General features: G+C 47.7%; 1 protein-coding gene across 1 annotated transcript in view; it reads left to right on the top strand.

Moving 5' to 3' along the window:
• The window catches only part of LOC116936888 (integrin alpha-L-like), a 179,319-nt gene that overhangs the window by 3,640 nt on the left and 150,761 nt on the right, over positions 1–24,918 (top strand). The window contains exons 2-3 of the mRNA XM_076057808.1: positions 14,039–14,183; positions 16,247–16,398. Of these exons, the coding sequence (XP_075913923.1) occupies positions 14,039–14,183; positions 16,247–16,398 (297 nt within the window). The remainder of the gene's footprint in view (positions 1–14,038; positions 14,184–16,246; positions 16,399–24,918) is intronic.

Raw genomic sequence — 24,918 nt, 5'->3', positions numbered from 1 at the left:
GGTGGTGTGTGTACACGTGTGGTGTGTACACGTGTGGTGTGTGTACACGTGTGGTGTGTACACGTGTGGTGGTGTGTGTACACGTGTGGTGTGTACACATGTGATGTGTGTACACGTGTGGTGTGTGTGTACACGTGTGGTGTGTACACGTGTGATGTGTGTACACGTGTGGTGGTGTGTGTACACGTGTGGTGTGTACACGTGTGGTGTGTGTACACGTGTGGTGTGTACACGTGTGGTGGTGTGTGTTCACGTGTGGTGTGTACACGTGTGGTGTGTGTACACGTGTGTGTGTACACGTGTGGTGTGTGTACACGTGTGTGTGTACACGTGTGGTGGTGTGTGTACACGTGTGTGTGTGTACACACCACCACACGTGTGTGTGTACACGCGTGGTGTGTGTACACGTGTGGTGTGTGTACACGTGTGGTGTGTGTGTACACGTGTGTGTGTGTACACGTGTGTGAGTGAGTGAACGACTGAGTGAATGAGTGTGTCATTGAGTGGGTGGGTGGGTGAGTGATTAAGTGAATGAGTGAGTGATTGTGTGAGTTGATAAGTGAGTGGGGGAATGAGTGAGCGGCTGAGTGGATGAGTGTGTCAGTGAGTGGGTGGGTGGTTGAGTAGGTGACTGAGTGAATGTGTGGGTGGGTGAGTGAGTGGGAGAGTGAGTGGCTGAGTGAATGGGTGAGTGAGTGAGTGGGTGAGTAAGTGGGTCAGTGTGTGAGTGAGTTATTGACTGAGTGAATGGGTGCGTGGGTGAGTGAGTTCGTGGGTGAGTGAGTGGGAGAGTGAGTGGCTGAGTGAATGGGTGGGTGAGTGTGTGAGTGAGTTATTGAGTGAGTGAATGAGTGTGTGAGTGAGTGAATTAGTGCGTGGGTGAGTGATTAAGAGGATGAGTGAGTGATTAGGTGAGTGGGGGGATAAGTGAGTGGCTGAGTGAATGAGTGTGTGAGTGAGGGGGTGAGTGCGTGAATGAGTGAGTTAGTGGTTGAGTGATTGGGTGGGTACGTGAGTTGGTGAATGAGTGGGTGAGTGAGTGGGTGTGAGTTAGTGGGTGAGTTAGTTGGTGAGTGAGTGGGTGACCGAGTGAATGTGTGGGTGGGTAAGTGAGTGGGTGGGTGAGTGAGTGAGTGGCTGAGGGAATGAGTGGGTGGGTGGGTGAGTGGGTGAGTGAATGAGTGGGTGAGTGAGTGAATGAGTGCGTGGGTGAGTGAGTCAGTGGGTGAGTGATTAAGATGATGAGTGAGTGATTGGGTGAGTGGGGGGATGAGTGAGTGGCTGAGTGAATGAGTGTGTGAGTGAGGGGGTGAGTGAGTGAATGAGTGAGTTAGTGGTTGAGTGATGGGGTGGGTACGTGAGTTGGTGAATGAGTGGGGGAGTGAGTGGGTGTGAGTTAGTGGGTGAGTTAGTTGGTGAGTGAGTGGGTGAGTGAGTGGGTGACCGAGTGAATGGGTGGATGGGTGGGTGAGTGAGTGGGTGAGTGAGTGAGCGGGTGAGTGAGTGAGTGAGTGGGTGAGTGAGTGGGTGAGTGAGTGGGTGAGTGGGTGGATGAGCGAAGGAGTGGGTGAGTGAGTGAGTGAGTGGATGAGTGAGTGAGAGGGTGAGTGAATGGGTGAGTGAGTGAGCGGGTGAGTGAGTGAGTGGGTGAGTGAGTGAGTGGGTTAGTGGATGAGTGAGTTTGAACCCTTCATAGAAGCTACTAGCAGCACTTGCCACGACTTCGAGTTAAAGGCGACACGGGGACCATTGTCTGTGTGTATATATCGTGCTTAAAAACATGCAAAAATCGCTCACGCTCACAGAGCCAGACTAAAGGCTCCCACAGGGTTCAGTATGAATCACTGAGGCTCACAGAGCCAGACTAAGGCTCCCACAGGGTTTAGTATTAATCACTGAGGCTCACAGAGCCAGACTAAGGCTCCCACAGGGTTCAGTATGAATCAATGTGGCTCACAGAGCCAGACTAAAGGCTCCCAAAGGGTTCAGTATTAATCACTGAGGCTCACAGAGCCAGACTAAAGGCTCCCACAGGGTTCAGTATGAATCAATGTGGCTCACAGAGCCAGACTAAGGCTCCCACAGGGTTCAGTGTTAATCAGTGAGACTCCCACAGGGTTCAGTGTTAATCACTGAGAGTCTCACAGGGTTCAGTGTTAATCACTGAGACTCCCACAGGGTTCAGTGTTAATCACTGAGACTCCCATAGGGTTCAGTGTTAATCACTGAGACTCCCATAGGGTTCAGTGTTAATCACTGAGACTCCCACAGGGTTCAGTGTTAATCACTGAGACTCCCACAGGGTTCAGTGTTAATCACTGAGAGTCTCACAGGGTTCAGTGTTAATCACTGAGACTCCCGCAGGGTTCAGTGTTAATCACTGAGACTCCCATAGGGTTCAGTGTTAATCACTGAGACTCCCACAGGGTTCAGTGTTAATCACTGAGACTCCCACAGGGTTCAGTGTTAATCACTGAGACTCCCACAGGGTTCAGTGTTAGTCTCTGAGACTTCCCTAGGGTTCAGTGTTAATCACTGAGACTCCCACAGGGTTCAGTGTTAATCACTGAGACTCCCACAGGGTTCAGTGTTAATCACTGAGACTCCCACAGGGTTCAGTGTTAATCACTGAGACTCCCACAGGGTTCAGTGTTAATCACTGAGACTCCCATAGGGTTCAGTGTTAATCACTGAGACTCCCACAGGGTTCAGTGTTAATCAGTGGGACTCCCACAGGGTTCAGTGTTAATCACTGAGACTCCCACAGGGTTCAGTGTTAATCACTGAGACTCCCACAGGGTCAGTGTTAATCACTGAGACTCCCATAGGGTTCAGTGTTAATCACTGAGACTCCCACAGGGTTCAGTGTTAGTCTCTGAGACTCCCACAGGGTTCAGTGTTAATCACTGAGACTCCCACAGGGTTCAGTGTTAATCACTGAGACTCCCAGAGGGTTCAGTGTTAATCACTGAGACTCCCACAGGGTTCAGTGTTAATCACTGAGACTCCCACAGGGTTCAGTGTTAATCACTGAGACTCCCACAGGGTTCAGTGTTAATCACTGAGACTCCCACAGGGTTCAGTGTTAATCACTGAGACTCCCACATGGTTCAGTGTTAATCACTGAGACTCCCACAGGGTTCAGTGTTAATCACTGAGACTCCCACAGGGTTCAGTGTTAATCACTGAGTCTCCCACAGGGTTCAGTGTTAATCACTGAGACTCCCACAGGGTTCAGTGTTAATCACTGAGACTCCCACAGGGTTCAGTGTTAATCACTGAGACTCCCACAGGGTTCAGTGTTAATCACTGAGACTCCCACAGGGTCAGTGTTAATCACTGAGACTCCCACAGGGTTCAGTGTTAGTCTCTGAGACTCCCACAGGGTTCAGTGTTAATCACTGAGACTCCCACAGGGTTCAGTGTTAATCACTGAGACTCCCAGAGGGTTCAGTGTTAATCACTGAGACTCCCACAGGGTTCAGTGTTAATCACTGAGACTCCCACAGGGTTCAGTGTTAATCACTGAGACTCCCACAGGGTTCAGTGTTAATCACTGAGACTCCCACAGGGTCAGTGTTAATCACTGAGACTCCCACAGGGTTCAGTGTTAGTCTCTGAGACTCCCACAGGGTTCAGTGTTAATCACTGAGACTCCCACAGGGTTCAGTGTTAATCACTGAGACTCCCAGAGGGTTCAGTGTTAATCACTGAGACTCCCACAGGGTTCAGTGTTAATCACTGAGACTCCCACAGGGTTCAGTGTTAATCACTGAGACTCCCACAGGGTTCAGTGTTAATCACTGAGACTCCCACAGGGTTCAGTGTCAAACACTGAGACTCCCATAGGGTTCAGTGTTAATCTTTTAGACTCCCACAGAGTTCAGTGTTAGTCTCTGAGACTCCCACAGAGATTTCCCAGCCGTGTTTTTTTTGTGGTCAGGATGTTGTGGCTGTGACGTGCACGGAGTTACACACTGACAAAGGTCCCCCGTGTAGCGTCTAACAGGGCTGTAGGGGCAAGTGCTGTTAGTAGCAAGTAGCAGCACCTACACACACACAGACAAAGCTTCCCCGTGTAGCCTCTAACAGGGCTGTAGGGACAAGTGCTGTCAGTAGCGAGTAGCAGCACCTACACACAAAGACACAGACAAAGATCCCCCGTGTAGCCTCTAACAGTGGCTGTATGGTCAAGTGCTGTTAGTAGCGAGTAGCAGCACTTACACACAGACACAGGCAAAGGTCCCCCGTGTAGCCTCTAGCAGGGCTGTATGGGCAAGTGCTTTCAGTAGCGAGTAGCAGCACCTACACACAAAGACACAGACAAAGATCCCCCGTGTAGCCTCTAACAGTGGCTGTATGGTCAAGTGCTGTTAGTAGCGAGTAGCAGCACTTACACACACACACAGACACAGGCAAAGGTCCCCCGTGTAGCCTCTAACACCCAACCCACACCCAAAGCACGTGTCAGCCGAGATCTTAATCTATGCATTTAGTCTCTCCGGAAAAGGCTGCCTATGTCGAGATAAATCGGACACAACATCACTCATGTGCAGCAGCAGCAGCAGCAGAACACGCACAGATAAAGGTCCCCCGTGTAGCCTCTAGCTGGGCAGTAGGGGCAAGTGCTGTGTTAGTAGCGAGTATCAGCACCTACACACACGCAGGCAAAGATACACACGGACAATAACAACAACAACAACCGCCATTCGCCACTAAGTGGCGGTGACGTCACCACGACGCTTGTGCCAGGCTATGTGCACCTTGAGGCCACGTGAAGTGTCGAACGCCCGCTGGCAGGAGGTCACGGGGCAGACCCAGCAGGTGCCACGGGTCGACTGACTGAGATGACTGGCTGATGCACCACCTGTGCCCCCTACTGTGCCAACCTGCTGTGCTTTAGCCACCCGGCGCTCCGCTCGTTGTTGTGAGCGTCGCTTCTCCGCCCTCCGTTGTTGTTGGAGGGCGACTACCTCAAACTGCCCAGTAGCATCCTTCACGAGCCTCCTCCACAGAGGCCGATCTTGACACCGCTGGTACCGGTCATCGGCAAGTCCACTCAGCTCCACGTCCTCCTGTACCACGTCACTCCATCTCTTCTCTAAACCGTGCCACGCCCGTTTAGCCCCCTCGATCCGGCCGAACAAAAGCTGTTTCGGCATGCGGTGGCTGGGCATGCGGGCTACATGACCCAGCCAACACAGCCTTGCCTGCCAGAGGAGTTCACCGATGGGACCTTTCCCAGATCTTTCAAGGATTTGTGAGCTCCTCACACAATCCAGCCTGGTTAAACCCAGGATGGATCGTAGGCAGGCTAGCCTAAATGTTTCTAACCGGCGAAGATGTTCCATTAAGGGGGTCCACGTTTCGCAAGCGTAGAGAAGGGAGGGAATGACCGTGGCCGAGAAGACCTGAATCTTAGTGCGGAGCGACAGACCAGGTAGCTTCCACACAGCGTTACGCAACCGATGAAAATATATTGCCGCTCGACTGATTCGGAGTGAGACCTCTGCTGTTAAACTGGAGCCAGTCATAAGCACACTGCCCAGGTATGGGAAACTCTCCACTCTCTCCACAACTGCCCCATCACCGATTGGGAGTTGTGGGGGTGGAGTGTCCGATAGTACAAAATACCCAGGCAGGTGCTTAGTTTTGGTGGGGCTGATGGTAAGGTCCCACCTCTTAGTGGCACGCTCCAGTCTCAGCAGCAGAATCTCCAACTCCTCCTCTGAATGAGCAGCTGTTACCAAATCATCGGCATACATAACGTGGTTGAGCAATAGGGAGCCATCCCTTGACCGCACCCGGGCATCGATCAGCATCCCATTATATCTGTACCAAATGGAGATTCCCCCGGTACAGCTATTGAAGGCTTCACGAACTACGTGGTCAAAATAGATGTTAAATAATGTGGGAGCCAGAGGACATCCCTGTCGCACCCCAAGGTGTACAGCGAATGGCTCTGACTCCCGGCCACGTAGTTTTACCCAGACCCGCTCACCATCATGAAGGTCCTTAATGATCGTGAGCAGGGGATCAGGGACTCCAAAAGCACGAAGAACAACCCAGAGCCCAGGCCTACTGATGGTATCATAGGCCTTGACCAGGTCAATAAAGCAGAGATGTAGGTCTTGTTGGAATTCTCTACACCTCTGCTGTAGTAGACGGACAGAAAATATGGCATCTGTGCAGGACCGCCCTTTCCAGAAACCGCATTGGGGCTCCGCAAGCCTCTCCTCAGCGTGCCTGGCGAGGCGATGTTGAATAATCCTTGCCAGGACATTTCCCGGCAACTGAGGAGTGAGATGCCCCTGTAGCTGTTACAGATTGTGTGATCCCCCTTCTTAAAGAGGGGGACCAGGTGGGCATCCTTCCATTCTTGCAGAACCCATCCAGTGGTCCAGAATGTTGTTATGATGTCATATATGGCAGTCTGTCCAAAAAAACCACCCTCCCTCAGCATTTCGCTTGGGAGATCATCTCTGCCCGGTGCCTTTCCTGGTCTCAGACTCCGGATCGCCTTCAGTACTTCCTCAACAGATGGCACCTCAGCCAGTCACTCACAGGGGGTGACTTCTTCCAATATTTGAGGCACCACAGCCTCAGCAGGGTCATCCCCACTTTGTGCCACGATGTTTTCGTGGCTGAGGGGTTTCCCCTCCCCCAGGACCTCACAGAAATGCTCAGCAAATCTGCAAACCTGTTCCTGGGGGTCGGAGATTGGAACACCGTTCTTTCCTCTAGTGATGGTAATAGGTGTGGCGCTGAGAGATTTGTGATCACGAGCCACTGAGGCAGACTCCATCTCCTCAGCAACCCACGACCACCACCCATCCTTGCAGCGCCCCACGGGTCTCCGAACCTCCGAGCGAAGGCTGCGGTAAGCCTCCTCATTCTCTGACGTGGGATTCTGTAGCCGATGACAGTGGGCCTGTCGCTTTTTCTCAACTATCCTGAACACCTCCTCTGTCAGCCAGGGTCTCTGGGGAGGTCTGGACCGCGTACCCAAAGCAGCCATTGCAGCTGCATGAGTCACAGTCCTAAACCTCGCCCAAGAATTAGTAGGCATTCTAGTCAATGCCGCGCTAGGCTTTGCTCAAGCAACGAAACGCCGCCCAAGGGGTAAACGGTCGGGGGCTCTAGTACGGCTACGCAGACGCGGGATCCGAACAGTGCTTCCGAGCTTTTTCCTCTCCAACGTACGTTCACTGTACAACAAAATGGAAGAACTTCAGCTACTGATGGTAAAAAACAAAGACTTTCTTTCAGCTTCTGCATTGTGCTTCACGGAAACATGGCTGTGTGATTTGATTCCGGACACTTCGCTACAACTAGCAGGATTCCATCTTGTAAGATCGGATCGTGACATAGCACTCTCTGGCAAGACGAAAGGCGGTGGTATTTGTTTTTACATTAACAGTGGCTGGTGTGTAGATGTGACAGTGATTCTGCAACATTGTTCTCCACTCCTTGAATCAATTTTTATAACCTGTAAACCGTTTTACTCGCCTCGCGAGTTCGCGTCGCTCATTTTGGTCGGAGTTTATTTGCCGCCTTGTCCTCAGGTTAAAGAGGCCCAACGCATGCTCGCCGATCAGATTCTGAGTGTGGAGCGAGCAAATCCAGATTCGTTGGTTATCGTACTTGGCGACTTTAACAAAGGTAATCTCAGCCACGAACTCCCCAAATACATACAATTCATTAAATGCCCAACCAGAGAAGGGAACACTCTGGATCACTGCTACACTACAGTCAGTAGAGCCTACCACGCCGTCCCCCGAGCAGCACTAGGACACTCTGACCATGCCATGGTCCACCTGATTCCTGCATACAGGCAGAAACTAAAACTCTGTAAACCTGCTGTGAGGACATCTAAACAGTGGACCAGTGAGGCTGTGGAAGATTTGCGGGCGTGCTTAGACTGTACTGACTGGGATATGTTCACGACTGCTACCAATAGTCTGGATGAACTCACAGAGGCTGTGACGTCCTACATCAGCTTCTGTGAGGACTGCTGTATCCCAACACGTACCAGGGTGAACTTTAACAACAATAAGCCCTGGTTCTCAGCAAAGCTCAGAAGGTTGAGGTTGGAGAAGGAGGAAGCGTTTAGGAGTGGAGATAGAGACAGATTCAAGGAGTCGAAGAACAGGTTTAGCAAAGCGGTGAGAGAGGCTAAACGACTGTACTCAGAGAGACTAAAACACCAGTTCTCTACAAACGACGCTGCTTCTGTCTGGAGAGGGCTCAGGCAGATCACCAACTACAAACCCAGAGCCCCCCACACCACTAACGACTCCCGCCTAGCCAACGACCTGAACGAGTTCTACTGTAGATTTGAAAGACAATTGGACTGTCCTGAACCACCCCTTCCAACCCAAGAGGCCCCATCCCCCACCAATACTACAGAGACGACTATCTCCTTTCAGGAGGGAGAAGTTAATAGACTTTTCAAGAGGCAGAATCCACGCAAAGCAGCCGGGCCGGACTCTGTCTCTCCAGCCACCCTCAGGCACTGCGCTGACCAGCTGTCTCCGGTGTTCACCAACATCTTTAACACCTCCCTGGAGACATGCCATGTACCAGCCTGTCTCAAGTCCTCCACCATCATCCCTGTGCCCAAAAAGCTAAGGCCAACAGGACTAAATGATTACAGACCGGTCGCCCTTACATCTGTGGTAATGAAGTCTTTTGAGCGCCTGGTCCTGGCACACCTCAAAGCCATCACAGACCCTCTCCTGGACCCCCTTCAGTTTGCCTACAGAGCCAACAGGTCTGTGGAGGATGCAGTTAACATGGCCCTCCACTTCACCCTACAGCATCTGGACGCCCCAGCATCCTACGCCAGGATCCTGTTTGTGGACTTCAGCTCTGCCTTCAACACCATCATCCCTGCCCTGCTTCAGGACAAGCTCTTCCAGCTGAACGTGCCATACACCACCTGTAAATGGATCACAGACTTCCTGTCTGACAGGAAGCAGTGCGTTAAGCTGGGAACACAAGTTTCTGGCTCCAGGTCCATCAGCACCGGAACTCCTCAGGGCTGCGTCCTTTCCCCTCTGCTCTTCTCCCTGTATACCAACAGCTGCACCTCCAATCATCTGTCCGTCAAACTATTGAAGTTTGCGGATGACACCACCCTCATTGGGCTGATCTCTGGTGGGGATGAGTCTGACTATAGGTGGGAAGCTGACAATCTGGTGACCTGGTGTAGCCAGAACAACTTAGAGCTAAATGCTCTAAAGACAGTTGAGATGGTTGTGGACTTCAGGAAGAATACAGCACCACTCACCCCCATCACCCTGTTAGACTCCCCAGTAAAAATTGTAGAGTCCTTCCGCTTCCTGGGCACTATTCTCTCCCGGGACCTCAAGTGGGAATTGAACATCAGCTCCCTCACCAAGAAAGCTCAACAGAGGATGTACTTTCTACGGCAGCTGAAGAAATTCAACCTGCCAAAGACAATGATGGTGCAATTCTATACAGCGATCATTGAATCCATCCTCACCTCCTCCATAACCGTCTGGTACGCTGCTGCCACTGCCAAGGACAAGAGCAGACTGCAGCGTATCATCCACACTGCTGAGAAGGTAATTGCCTGCAATCTACCGACCCTCGAGGACCTGCACACGACAAGGTCTATGAGGCGAGCGAGGAAGATTATGGCCGATTTCTCCCACCCTGGACACTCTCTGTTTCAGCTACTCCCCTCCGGCAGAAGGCTTCGGTCCATCAGGACCAAAACCTCACGCCATAAAAACAGTTTCTTCCCATCTGCTGCTGGCCTGTTAAACAAGGCCAAGGGCTAACACTGTTTTTAACATTTGATCTACATAACGACACGTTGCTGATATTAACTATGTTTCCCTATTTGTATTTTTAAATTATATCTTAAAGCTATTTTATATTCGATATTTATTTAATTTTATATACTTCAGCCCCTTAGTGTTAGACTTTTAACCCTTATTATAGTAAGACTTGTTTAAAACTTATTTAAGATTTTAGATTCCTATATGTTGAATGTATGCACCATCCTGCCAAAGTAAATTCCGTGTCGGTGTGAACTTACATGGCGAATAAAACCCTTTCTGATTCTGATTCTTTCTGATTCTGATTTACCCTCGACATCAGGAGGAGTGGGGGACAATGCCAACCCCAGCCGCAAGCGATGATGAAATTCTCGCTTGCAACTTTCATCAGCTTGCTGAGACCATGCCACTTTAGGTTGGAATGGAGTCCTGGGTGTACACCCACCACCCGAGTGGAAGAATGGCAGGCGCATCTTACAGATGACAAGTCGATAGTCAGTAGGCAGATCAGCTCCACGGTAGGTCCTGGTGTCAAGGACATGGGCTCATATCCACTGGTTCGTCACTACGTAGTCTAGCAGATGTTATTTCTTGGACCCGGCATGTATCCATGATGCTGTGTGGATGCGCCGATGCCGGAATAGCGTGTTAGCAATTACAAGCCCATGGGCTACACAAAAATCTAGAAGCCTCCTACCGTTGTTATTGAGCTGATCTTGCCCATGCCCTCCAATCACTCCAGACCAGGTGCCAGCATCATGACCAACTCGGGCATTGAAGTCACCCAACAAGATGACTCTATCCTGAGGGTCCACTTTAGCCAGCACCTGTGACAGGAGGTCATAGAAGGCATCTGACTCATCGGCCTTGCCTGCATCCCTCCACGGATGTTCGTCTTCGGTGGGGGCATAAGTAACCACGACCACCACTCCTCGCCTCCGGTTGATGGGAAGGCGAGCCCAAAGTAGCCTGGGGCTTACAGCTTCCTAAACCTCAAACCTAGCGAGCACCTATGAAGGCCGGAACGGTACACGAGGGGGTGGGTGGCCAGCACCACGCCCGACCGCCTTTGTCTCCCCAGTGGCGATGTTTACACACCGCACCAGGCACTCATTTGAGGCTGAGTTGACCTAGGCGAGGCCCGGGACCGGTTCAGATAATCGTCACTGGTGTTGGCCGTGAGCGGGAATCGAACCCGGGTCGCCAGGTTCATAGCGCAGCGTAGCGCTAACCGCTACACTATCACTCAACACCATACACCACACACACACACCACACACACCACACACACGTTAACACACCATACACACCACACACACACGTTAACACACCACACACACCACACACACACACACACACGTTAACACACCACACACCACACACAAACGTTAACACACCACACACACCACACACACACCACACGCACACACCACACACACCACACACACCACACACACACAAACAACACACACCACACACACACCAAACACACACCACACACACAAACCACACACACCACACACACACCACACACACACCACACACACACCAAACACACACCACACACACACCACACACCACACACACACCACACACACCACACACACACCACACACACCACACACACACACACCACACCACACACACACCACACACACACCACACACACCACACACACCACACACACACCACACACCACACGCACACCACACACACCACACACACACACACCACACACACCACACACACCACACACACCACACACACACCACACACACCACACACACACACACCACACACACCACACACACACCACACACACCACACACACACCACACACACACCACACACACCACACACACATACCACACACACCACACACACATACCACACACACCACACACACACACCACACACACCACACACACACACCACACACACCACACACACACACCACACACACCACACACACACACCACACACACCACACACACCACACACACACACCACACACACCACACACACACCACACACCACACACACCACACACACACCACACACACCACACACACACACACCACACACCACACACACACAACACACACCATACACACACGTTAACACACCACACACACCACACACACACCACACACACACCACACACACACACACCACACAAACACCATACACACCGCACACACACACCACACACACACACCACACACACCATACACACCACACACACACCACACACACACCACACACACACACCACACACACCACACACACACCACACACGAGTCCAGGACCGGTTCAGATAATCGTCACTGGTGGCTTTGGCTGTGAGCGGGAATCGAACCCGGGTCGCCAGCGGGTGAAACATCTATGTTGGGGTTAATCGTGTGGGTCAGGGTTTAGGGTTCTGGGAGTATATCGCAATTAAAAACGCATTTCCTTTACAGGAATTGATTGCTGATGATTGCTGCCGTTGTTGTTGTGGTGTTTAGCTGGTTGCCCTGACCACCCAACGATTAGTACACGTGCCAAAGCAGTGGCACATTCGTATACACACAGCACACTATACACTACACTATACACTACACTATAGACTACACCATACACTACACTATAGACTACACTATACACTACACTATACACTACACTATACACTATACACTACACTATACACTACACTATAGACTACACTATATACTACACTATACACTACACTATAGACTACACTATACACTACAATATACACTATACACTACACTGCAACACTATACTATTCACTACACACTACACTATACACTATACACTACACAACCACACTATACACTACACTATAGACTACACTATACACTACACTATACACTACACTACACACTACACTATACACTACACTATACACTATACACTACACTATACACTACACTATAGACTACACTATATACTACACTATACACTACACTATAGACTACACTATACACTACAATATACACTATACACTACACTGCAACACTATACTATACACTACACACTACACTATACACTATACACTACACAACCACACTATACACTACACTATACACTACACTATACACTACACTATACACTACATTATACACAACACTATACACTACACTACACACTACACTATACACTACACTATACACTACACTATACACTACAACATACACTACACTATACACTACACTATACACTACACTATACACTACACTACTACATTAAACACTACACTATACACTACACTATACACTACACTACACACTACACTATACACTACACTATACACTACACTATACACTACACTATACACTACACTACTACATTACACACTACACTATACACTGCACTATACACTACACTGTACTATACACTACACTATACACTACACTATACACTACACTATACACTACACTATACACTGCACTATACACTACACTATACACTACACTATACTATACACTACACTATACACTACACTATACACTACACTATACACTACACTACTATACTATACACTATACACTACACTATACACTACACTATACAGTACACTATACACAACACTATACACTACACTAAACACTACACTACACCATACACTACACTATACACTACTATACACTGCACTATACACTATACACTACACTACACTATACACTACACTATACACTATACACTACACTATACACTACACTATACACTACACTATACACTACACTACCACACTATCCACTACACTATACACTACACTATACACTACACTATGCACTACACTATACACTGTACACTACACTATACACTACACTATACACTACACTATACACTACACACTACACTACACACTACACTATACACTACACACTACACTATACACTACACTATACACTACACAACACTATACACTACACTATACACTACACTACACACTATACACTACACTATACACTACACTATACACTACACTATACACTATACTATACACTACACTACACACTACACTACAGACAACACTATACACTACACTATACACTACACTATACACTAAACTACACACTACACTATACACTACACTACACACTACAATATACACTACACTACTATACACTACACTATACACTACACTATACACTACACTACTCTCCCGATCCACTCCGGATCCACTCCGGATCCGCTCCTGATCCGCTCCGTCTCTTCCTCAGGGTGGCCCCTCACTCCGTGCGGGGGCTACAACGTGGACCCCGGCACGGGAGTCGTCTTCACGGCACCGGATCGCGACTCCGGATTCCGGAGCGAGTTCGGATTCCGTGTCCTCCAGCAGAGAGACAACTCAACGGGGAGAGGATGGTAAGAGGCATCAACATCAGCATCATCAGCATCATCAGCATCATCATCAACATCATCAGCATCATCATCAACATCATCATCAACATCATCATTAACATCATCAACATCATCATCATCAACATCATCATCATCAACATCATCATCAGCAGCAGCATCATCAACATCATTATCAACATCATCATTAACATCATCAACATCATCATCATTATCAAGATCATCATCATCAACATCATCAACATCAAAATCATCATCATCAACATCATCAACATCATCAAGATCATTAACATCATCATCAACATCATCATCAACATCATCAACATCATCATCATTATCAATATCATCATCATCATCAACATCATCATCATCAACATCATCGTCAGCATCATCATCATCACATTATCATCATCATCAACATCATCATCACCATCATCATCAATATCATCATCATCAACATCATCATCACATTATCATCATCATCAATATCATCATCATCAACATCATCATCATCAACATCATCATCACATCATCATCAACATCAACATCATCAACATCATCATCATCAACATCATCATCAACATGATCATCAACATCATCATCATCAACATCATCATCAGCAACATCATCATCATCAACATCATCATCATCATCAACATCATCATCAACATCATCATCATCAACATCATCATCATCAACATCATCATCATCATTAACATCATCAACATCATCATCATCATCAACATCATCATCAGCAGCATCATCATCAACATCATTATCATCATCATCAACATCATCACATTATCATCATCATCAACATCATCATCATCAACATCAACAACATCATCATCATCAACATCATCAACATCATCATCATCATCACATTATCATCATCATCAACATCATCAACATCATCAACATATAGGAATAGGTTTTACCCTTTTAACTGGCACAAAAACTGACACCTTTATTCAAGGCATCATGTTTGCAATAACCACAACACAAGCAGTCAAAATGCAACACAAAAGCGACAACTCTGATAATAATATTGGCACTGTCCTTGAATTTGATTGGTCCACACCCGAGACAGCTTTTCTTAGAGCCTCATCATCATCAACATCATCATCAACATCATCATCAACATCATCATCATCCCCCTCGCTCCTCCCCCTCCACCCCCCTCGCCCCTCCACCCCCCTCGCCCCTCCCCCTCCACCCCCCTCGCCCCTCCCCCTCCAACCCCCTCGCTCCTCCCCCTCCATCCCCCCTCGCTCCTCCCCCTCCACCCCCCCTCGCTCCTCCCCCTCCACCCCCCTCGCTCCTCCCCCTCCATCCCCCCTCGCTCCTCCCCCTCCACCCCCCTCGCTCCTCCCCCTCCACCCCCCTCGCTCCTCCCCCTCCATCCCCCCTCGCTCCTCCCCCTCCACCCCCCTCGCCCCTCCACCCCCCTCGCCCCTCCCCCTCCACCCCCCTCGCTCCTCCCCCTCCACCCCCCTTCGCTCCTCCCCCTCCACCCCCCTCGCTCCTCCCCCTCCACCCCCCTCGCTCCTCCCCCTCCACCCCCCTCGCTCCTCCCCCTCCATCCCCCCTCGCTCCTCCCCCTCCACCCCCCTCGCTCCTCCCCCTCCACCCCCCTCGCTCCTCCCCCTCCATCCCCCCTCGCTCCTCCCCCTCCACCCCCCTTCGCTCCTCCCCCTCCACCCCCCTCGCTCCTCCCCCTCCATCCCCCCTCGCTCCTCCCCCTCCACCCCCCTTCGCTCCTCCCCCTCCACCCCCTCGCTCCTCCCCCTCCACCCCCCTCGCTCCTCCCCCTCCAAGCCCCTCGCTCCTCCCCCTCCAACCCCTCGCTCCTCCCCCTCCACCCCCTCGCTCCTCCCCCTCCACCCCCTCGCTCCTCCCCCTCCACCCCCTCGCTCCTCCCCTTCCACCCCCCTCGCTCCTCCCCTTCCACCCCCTCGCTCCTCTCCTTCCACCCCTCTCGCTCCTCCCCCTCCACCCCCTCGCTCCTCCCCCTCCACCCCCCTCGCTCCTCCCCCTTCACCCCCCCTCCCCATTGCCCCTCCCCCCAGGATGGTGGTCTCAGCCCCGCGACTCCGTGGCAAGAGCCCCGCCCCCATCGCCCCGCCTCCTTCTCGCCCCGCCCCTCGCCCCCCAGCCCCCACCCTCTACCGCTGTGACCCCTTGAAGCCCGCGGAGCCTTGCGAGCAACTCGACCTGGCAGGTAACCCGGGGCAACAACATCAACAACAACATCAACAACATCATCAACAACAACATCAACAACAACATCAACAACAACATCAACAACAACATCAACAACATCATCATCAACAACATCAACATCATCAACAACAACATCAACAACAACATCAACAACAACATCAACAACAACATCAACAAAATCAACACCAACAACATCAACAACAACATCAACAACATCAACAACCACAACAACAACATCAACAACAACATCATCAACAACATCAACAACAACATCAACAACATCAACAACAACATCATCAACAACATCAACAAAATCAACAACAACAACTACATCATCAACAACATCATCAACAACATCATCAGCATCATCATCAACAACATCAACAACATCAACAACAACATCAACAACAACATCATCAACAACATCATCAACAGCATCATCAACAGCATCATCAACATCATCATCAACAACATCAACAACAACATCAACAACATCAACAACATCATCAACAACATCAACAACATCAACATCATCAACAACATCAACAACATCAACAACAACATCAACAACATCAACAACATCATCAACAACAACATCAACAACATCATCAACAACATCACCACCAACATCACCAACATCACCAACAACATCACCAACAACATCACTACCAACATCACCAGCAACATCACTACCAACATCACCACCAACATCACTACCAACATCAACAACATCACCAGCAACATCACCATCATCACCATCAACATCACCAACATCACCAACAACATCACTACCAACATCAACAACAACATCACCATCAACATCACCAACAACACCAACAACATCACCAACAACATCACCAACAACATCACCAACAACATCACTACCAACATCAACAACATCACCATCATCACCAACAACATCACCAACAACATCACCATCATCACCAACATCACCATCACCACCAACATCACCACCAACATCACCAACATCACTACCACCATCACTACCACCATCACTACCAACATCACCACCAACATCACCAACATCATCACCAACATCACCACCAACATCACCACCAACATTACTACCAACATCACCACCAACATCACCAACAACATCACTACCAACATCACCACCAACATCACCAACAACATCACCAACATCACCATCACCAACCCCGTCACCAACATCACCAACATCATCACCAACATCAGCAACATCACCAACAACATCACCAACATCACCACCACCAACAACAACCGCCATTCGCCACTAAGTGGTGGTGACGTCACCACGACGCTTGTGCCAGGCTATGTGCACCTTGAGGCCACGTGAAGTGTCGAACGCCCGCGGGCAGGAGGTCACGGGGCAGACCCAGCAGGTGCCACGGGTCGACTGACTGAGATGACTGAGATGACTGGCTGATGCACCACCTGTGCGCCCTACTGTGCCAACCTGCTGTGCTTTAGCCACCCGGTGCTCCGCTCGTTGTTGTGAGCGTCGCTCCTCCGCCCACCGTTGTTGTTGGAGGGCGACTGCCTCCAACTGCCCAGTAGCGTCCTTCACGAGCCTCCTCCACAGAAATGGCTATGTTAAAGTCAAAGCATAAACATTCACAGAGGCACCTAGTACAAATCAAACAGAATTTAGCATTGAAATAACTGAGTGATTACATTGTGACTGGTCACAGAAATGGCTATGTTAAAGTCAAAGCCTACACATCCACAGAGGCACCTAGTACTAATCAAACAGGAGAATTTAGCATTGAAATATCTGAGGGATTAGCTTGTGACTGGTCACAAAAATGGCTACGTTAAAGTCAAAGCCTACACCTCCACAGAGGCACTTTAGTACAAATCAAACAGGAGAATTTAGCATTGAAATAGCTGAGTGATTAGCCTGTGACTGGTCACAGAAATGGCTATGTTAAAGTCAAAGCCTACACATCCACAGAGGCACCTAGTACAAATCAAACAGGAGAATTTAGCATTGAAATAGCTGAGGGATTAGCTTGTGACTGGTCTCAGAAATGGCTATGTTGAAGTCAAAGCCTACACATCCACAGAGGCACCTTAGTACCAATCAAACAGGAGAATTTAGCTTTGAAAGAGCTGAGTGATTAGCCTGTGACTGGTCTCAGAAATGGCTATGTTAAAGTCAAAGCCTACACATGCACAGAGGCACCCTAGTCCAAATCAAACAGGAGAATTTAGCATTGAAATAGCTGAGTGATTAGCTTGTGACTGATCACAGAAGCCTACACATCCACAGAGGCACCTAGTACCAATTAAACAGGATAATTTAGCATTGAAATAGGTGTGGGATTAGCTTGTGACTGGTCACAGAAATGGCTATGTTAAAGTCAAAGCCTACACATCCACAGAGGCACCTTAGTACCAATCAAACAGGATAATTTAACATTGAAATAGCTGAGGGATTAGCTTGTAACTGGTCACAGAAATGGCTACATTAAAGTCAAAGCCTACACATCCACAGAGGCACCTAGTACAAATCAAACAGGAGAATTTAGCATTGAAATAGCTGAGGGATTAGCTTGTGACTGGTCACAGAAATGGCTATGTTAAAGTCAAAGCCTACACATCCACAGAGGCACCTAGTACAAATCAAACAGGATAATTTAGCATTGAAATAGCTGAGGGATTAGCTGGTGACTGGTCTCAGAAATGGCTATGTTAAAGTCAAAGCCTACACATTCACAGAGGCACCTAGTACAAATGAAACAGGAGAATTTAGCATTGAAATAGCTGAGGGATTAGCTTGTGACTGGTCACAGAAGCCTACACATCCACAGAGGCACCTAGTACAAATCAAACAGGAGAATTTAGCATTGAAATAGCTGAGTGATTAGCCTGTGACTGGTCACAGAAATGGCTACGTTAAAGTCAAAGCCTACACATCCACAGAGGCACCTAGTACAAATCAAACAGGAGAATTTAGCATTGAAATAGCCGAGGGATTCGCCTGTGACTGGTCACAGAAATGGCTACGTTCAAATCAAAGCCTACACATCCACAGAGGCACCTAGTACAAATCAAACAGGAGAATTTAGCATTGAAATAGCTGAGGGATTAGCTTGTGACTGTTCCCAGAAGCCTACACATCCACAGAGGCACCTTAGTACAAATCAAACAGGAGAATTTAGCATTGAAATAGCCGAGGGATTAGCCTGTGACTGGTCACAGAAATGGCTACGTTCAAGTCAAAGCCTACACATCCACAGAGGCACCTAGTACAAATCAAACAGGAGAATTTAGCATTGAAATAGCTGAGGGATTAGCTTGTGACTGGTCACAGAAATGGCTACGTTAAAGTTAAAGCCTACACCTCCACAGAGGCACCTAGTACAAATCAAACAGGAGAATTTAGCATTGAAATAGCCTAGTGAATAGCCTGCGACTGGTCACAGAAATGGCTGCGTTCAAGTCAAAGCCTACACCTCCACAGAGGCACCTTAGTACAAATCAAACAGGAGAATTTAGCATTGAAATAGCCGAGTGATTAGCTTGTGACTGGTCACAGAAATGGCTATGTTAAATCAAAGCCTACACCTCCACAGAGGCACCTTAGTACAAATCAAACAGGAGAATTTAGCATTGAAATAGCTGAGGGATTAGCTCGTGACTGGTCACAGAAGCCTACACATCCACAGAGGCACCTTAGTACCAATCAAACAGGAGAATTTAGCATTGAAATAGCTGAGGGATTAGCTTGTGACTGGTCACAGAAATGGCTATGTTAAAGTCAAAGCCTACACATCCACAGAGGCACATAGTACAAATCAAATAGGAGAATTTAGCATTGAAATAGCTGAGGGATTAGCTTGTGACTGGTCACAGAAATGGCTACGTTCAAGTCAAAGCCTACACATCCACAGAGGCACCTAGTACAAATCAAACAGGAGAATTTAGCATTGAAATAGCTGAGGGATTAGCTTGCGACTGATCACAGAAATGGCTACGTTAAAGTCAAAGCCTACACCTCCACAGAGGCACCTTAGTACAAATCAAACAGGAGAATTTAGCATTGAAACAGCTGAGGGATTAGCTTGTAACTGGTCACAGAATCCTACACATCCACAGAGGCACCTTAGTACCAATCAAACCGGAGAATTTAGCCTTGAAATAGCTGAGTGATTAGCCTGTGACTGGTCACAGAAATGGCTACGTTAAAGTCAAAGCCTACACATCCACAGAGGCACCTAGTACAAATCAAACAGGAGAATTTAGCATTGAAATAGCCGAGGGATTAGCTTGCGACTGATCACAGAAATGGCTACGTTAAAGTCAAAGCCTACACCTCCACAGAGGCACCTAGTACCAATCAAACAGGAGAATTTAGCATTGAAATAGCTGAGTGATTAGCTTGTGACTGATCACAGAAGCCTACACATCCACAGAGGCACCTAGTACCAATTAAACAGGATAATTTAGCATTGAAATAGCTGTGGGATTAGCTTGTGACTGGTCACAGAAATGGCTATGTTAAAGTCAAAGCCTACACATCCACAGAGGCACCTTAGTACCAATCAAACAGGATAATTTAACATTGAAATAGCTGAGGGATTAGCTTGTAACTGGTCACAGAAATGGCTACATTAAAGTCAAAGCCTACACATCCACAGAGGCACCTAGTACAAATCAAACAGGAGAATTTAGCATTGAAATAGCTGAGGGATTAGCTTGTGACTGGTCACAGAAATGGCTATGTTAAAGTCAAAGCCTACACATCCACAGAGGCACCTAGTACAAATCAAACAGGATAATTTAGCATTGAAATAGCTGAGGGATTAGCTGGTGACTGGTCTCAGAAATGGCTATGTTAAAGTCAAAGCCTACACATTCACAGAGGCACCTAGTACAAATGAAACAGGAGAATTTAGCATTGAAATAGCTGAGGGATTAGCTTGTGACTGGTCACAGAAGCCTACACATCCACAGAGGCACCTAGTACAAATCAAACAGGAGAATTTAGCATTGAAATAGCTGAGTGATTAGCCTGTGACTGGTCACAGAAATGGCTACGTTAAAGTCAAAGCCTACACATCCACAGAGGCACCTAGTACAAATCAAACAGGAGAATTTAGCATTGAAATAGCTGAGGGATTAGCTTGTGACTGGTCACAGAAATGGCTACGTTAAAGTTAAAGCCTACACCTCCACAGAGGCACCTAGTACAAATCAAACAGGAGAATTTAGCATTGAAATAGCCTAGTGAATAGCCTGCGACTGGTCACAGAAATGGCTGCGTTCAAGTCAAAGCCTACACCTCCACAGAGGCACCTTAGTACAAATCAAACAGGAGAATTTAGCATTGAAATAGCCGAGTGATTAGCTTGTGACTGGTCACAGAAATGGCTATGTTAAATCAAAGCCTACACCTCCACAGAGGCACCTTAGTACAAATCAAACAGGAGAATTTAGCATTGAAATAGCTGAGGGATTAGCTCGTGACTGGTCACAGAAGCCTACACATCCACAGAGGCACCTTAGTACCAATCAAACAGGAGAATTTAGCATTGAAATAGCTGAGGGATTAGCTTGTGACTGGTCACAGAAATGGCTATGTTAAAGTCAAAGCCTACACATCCACAGAGGCACATAGTACAAATCAAATAGGAGAATTTAGCATTGAAATAGCTGAGGGATTAGCTTGTGACTGGTCACAGAAATGGCTACGTTCAAGTCAAAGCCTACACATCCACAGAGGCACCTAGTACAAATCAAACAGGAGAATTTAGCATTGAAATAGCTGAGGGATTAGCTTGCGACTGATCACAGAAATGGCTACGTTAAAGTCAAAGCCTACACCTCCACAGAGGCACCTTAGTACAAATCAAACAGGAGAATTTAGCATTGAAACAGCTGAGGGATTAGCTTGTAACTGGTCACAGAATCCTACACATCCACAGAGGCACCTTAGTACCAATCAAACCGGAGAATTTAGCCTTGAAATAGCTGAGTGATTAGCCTGTGACTGGTCACAGAAATGGCTACGTTAAAGTCAAAGCCTACACATCCACAGAGGCACCTAGTACAAATCAAACAGGAGAATTTAGCATTGAAATAGCCGAGGGATTAGCTTGCGACTGATCACAGAAATGGCTACGTTAAAGTCAAAGCCTACACCTCCACAGAGGCACCTAGTACCAATCAAACAGGAGAATTTAGCATTGAAATAGCTGAGTGATTAGCTTGTGACTGATCACAGAAGCCTACACATCCACAGAGGCACCTAGTACCAATTAAACAGGATAATTTAGCATTGAAATAGCTGTGGGATTAGCTTGTGACTGGTCACAGAAATGGCTATGTTAAAGTCAAAGCCTACACATCCACAGAGGCACCTTAGTACCAATCAAACAGGATAATTTAACATTGAAATAGCTGAGGGATTAGCTTGTAACTGGTCACAGAAATGGCTACATTAAAGTCAAAGCCTACACATCCACAGAGGCACCTAGTACAAATCAAACAGGAGAATTTAGCATTGAAATAGCTGAGGGATTAGCTTGTGACTGGTCACAGAAATGGCTATGTTAAAGTCAAAGCCTACACATCCACAGAGGCACCTAGTACAAATCAAACAGGATAATTTAGCATTGAAATAGCTGAGGGATTAGCTGGTGACTGGTCTCAGAAATGGCTATGTTAAAGTCAAAGCCTACACATTCACAGAGGCACCTAGTACAAATGAAACAGGAGAATTTAGCATTGAAATAGCTGAGGGATTAGCTTGTGACTGGTCACAGAAGCCTACACATCCACAGAGGCACCTAGTACAAATCAAACAGGAGAATTTAGCATTGAAATAGCTGAGTGATTAGCCTGTGACTGGTCACAGAAATGGCTACGTTAAAGTCAAAGCCTACATATCCACAGAGGCACCTTAGTACAAATCAAACAGGAGAATTTGGCATTGAAATAGCCGAGTGAATAGCCTGTGACTGGTCACAGAAATGGCTACGTTAAAGTCAAAGCCTACACATCCACAGAGGCACCTAGTACAAATCAAACAGGAGAATTTAGCATTGAAATAGCCGAGGGATTCGCCTGTGACTGGTCACAGAAATGGCTACGTTCAAATCAAAGCCTACACATCCACAGAGGCACCTAGTACAAATCAAACAGGAGAATTTAGCATTGAAATAGCTGAGGGATTAGCTTGTGACTGTTCCCAGAAGCCTACACATCCACAGAGGCACCTTAGTACAAATCAAACAGGAGAATTTAGCATTGAAATAGCCGAGGGATTAGCCTGTGACTGGTCACAGAAATGGCTACGTTCAAGTCAAAGCCTACACATCCACAGAGGCACCTAGTACAAATCAAACAGGAGAATTTAGCATTGAAATAGCTGAGGGATTAGCTTGTGACTGGTCACAGAAATGGCTACGTTAAAGTTAAAGCCTACACCTCCACAGAGGCACCTAGTACAAATCAAACAGGAGAATTTAGCATTGAAATAGCCTAGTGAATAGCCTGCGACTGGTCACAGAAATGGCTGCGTTCAAGTCAAAGCCTACACCTCCACAGAGGCACCTTAGTACAAATCAAACAGGAGAATTTAGCATTGAAATAGCCGAGTGATTAGCTTGTGACTGGTCACAGAAATGGCTATGTTAAATCAAAGCCTACACCTCCACAGAGGCACCTTAGTACAAATCAAACAGGAGAATTTAGCATTGAAATAGCTGAGGGATTAGCTCGTGACTGGTCACAGAAGCCTACACATCCACAGAGGCACCTTAGTACCAATCAAACAGGAGAATTTAGCATTGAAATAGCTGAGGGATTAGCTTGTGACTGGTCACAGAAATGGCTATGTTAAAGTCAAAGCCTACACATCCACAGAGGCACATAGTACAAATCAAATAGGAGAATTTAGCATTGAAATAGCTGAGGGATTAGCTTGTGACTGGTCACAGAAATGGCTACGTTCAAGTCAAAGCCTACACATCCACAGAGGCACCTAGTACAAATCAAACAGGAGAATTTAGCATTGAAATAGCTGAGGGATTAGCTTGCGACTGATCACAGAAATGGCTACGTTAAAGTCAAAGCCTACACCTCCACAGAGGCACCTTAGTACAAATCAAACAGGAGAATTTAGCATTGAAACAGCTGAGGGATTAGCTTGTAACTGGTCACAGAATCCTACACATCCACAGAGGCACCTTAGTACCAATCAAACCGGAGAATTTAGCCTTGAAATAGCTGAGTGATTAGCCTGTGACTGGTCACAGAAATGGCTACGTTAAAGTCAAAGCCTACACATCCACAGAGGCACCTAGTACAAATCAAACAGGAGAATTTAGCATTGAAATAGCCGAGGGATTAGCTTGCGACTGATCACAGAAATGGCTACGTTAAAGTCAAAGCCTACACCTCCACAGAGGCACCTAGTACCAATCAAACAGGAGAATTTAGCATTGAAATAACTAGGAGAATTTAGCATTGAAATAGCTGAGTGATTAGCCTGCGACTGGTCACAGAAATG

This window comes from Petromyzon marinus, chromosome 84, assembly GCF_048934315.1.
Source record: "Petromyzon marinus isolate PM22_M1 ecotype Great Lakes invasive population chromosome 84, UKy_Petmar_22M1.pri1.0, whole genome shotgun sequence".
Lineage (NCBI taxonomy): Eukaryota > Metazoa > Chordata > Hyperoartia > Petromyzontiformes > Petromyzontidae > Petromyzon > Petromyzon marinus.
The sequence above is the reverse complement of the archived record's forward strand: the minus strand, read 5'-3'. Positions and strand labels throughout refer to the sequence as shown.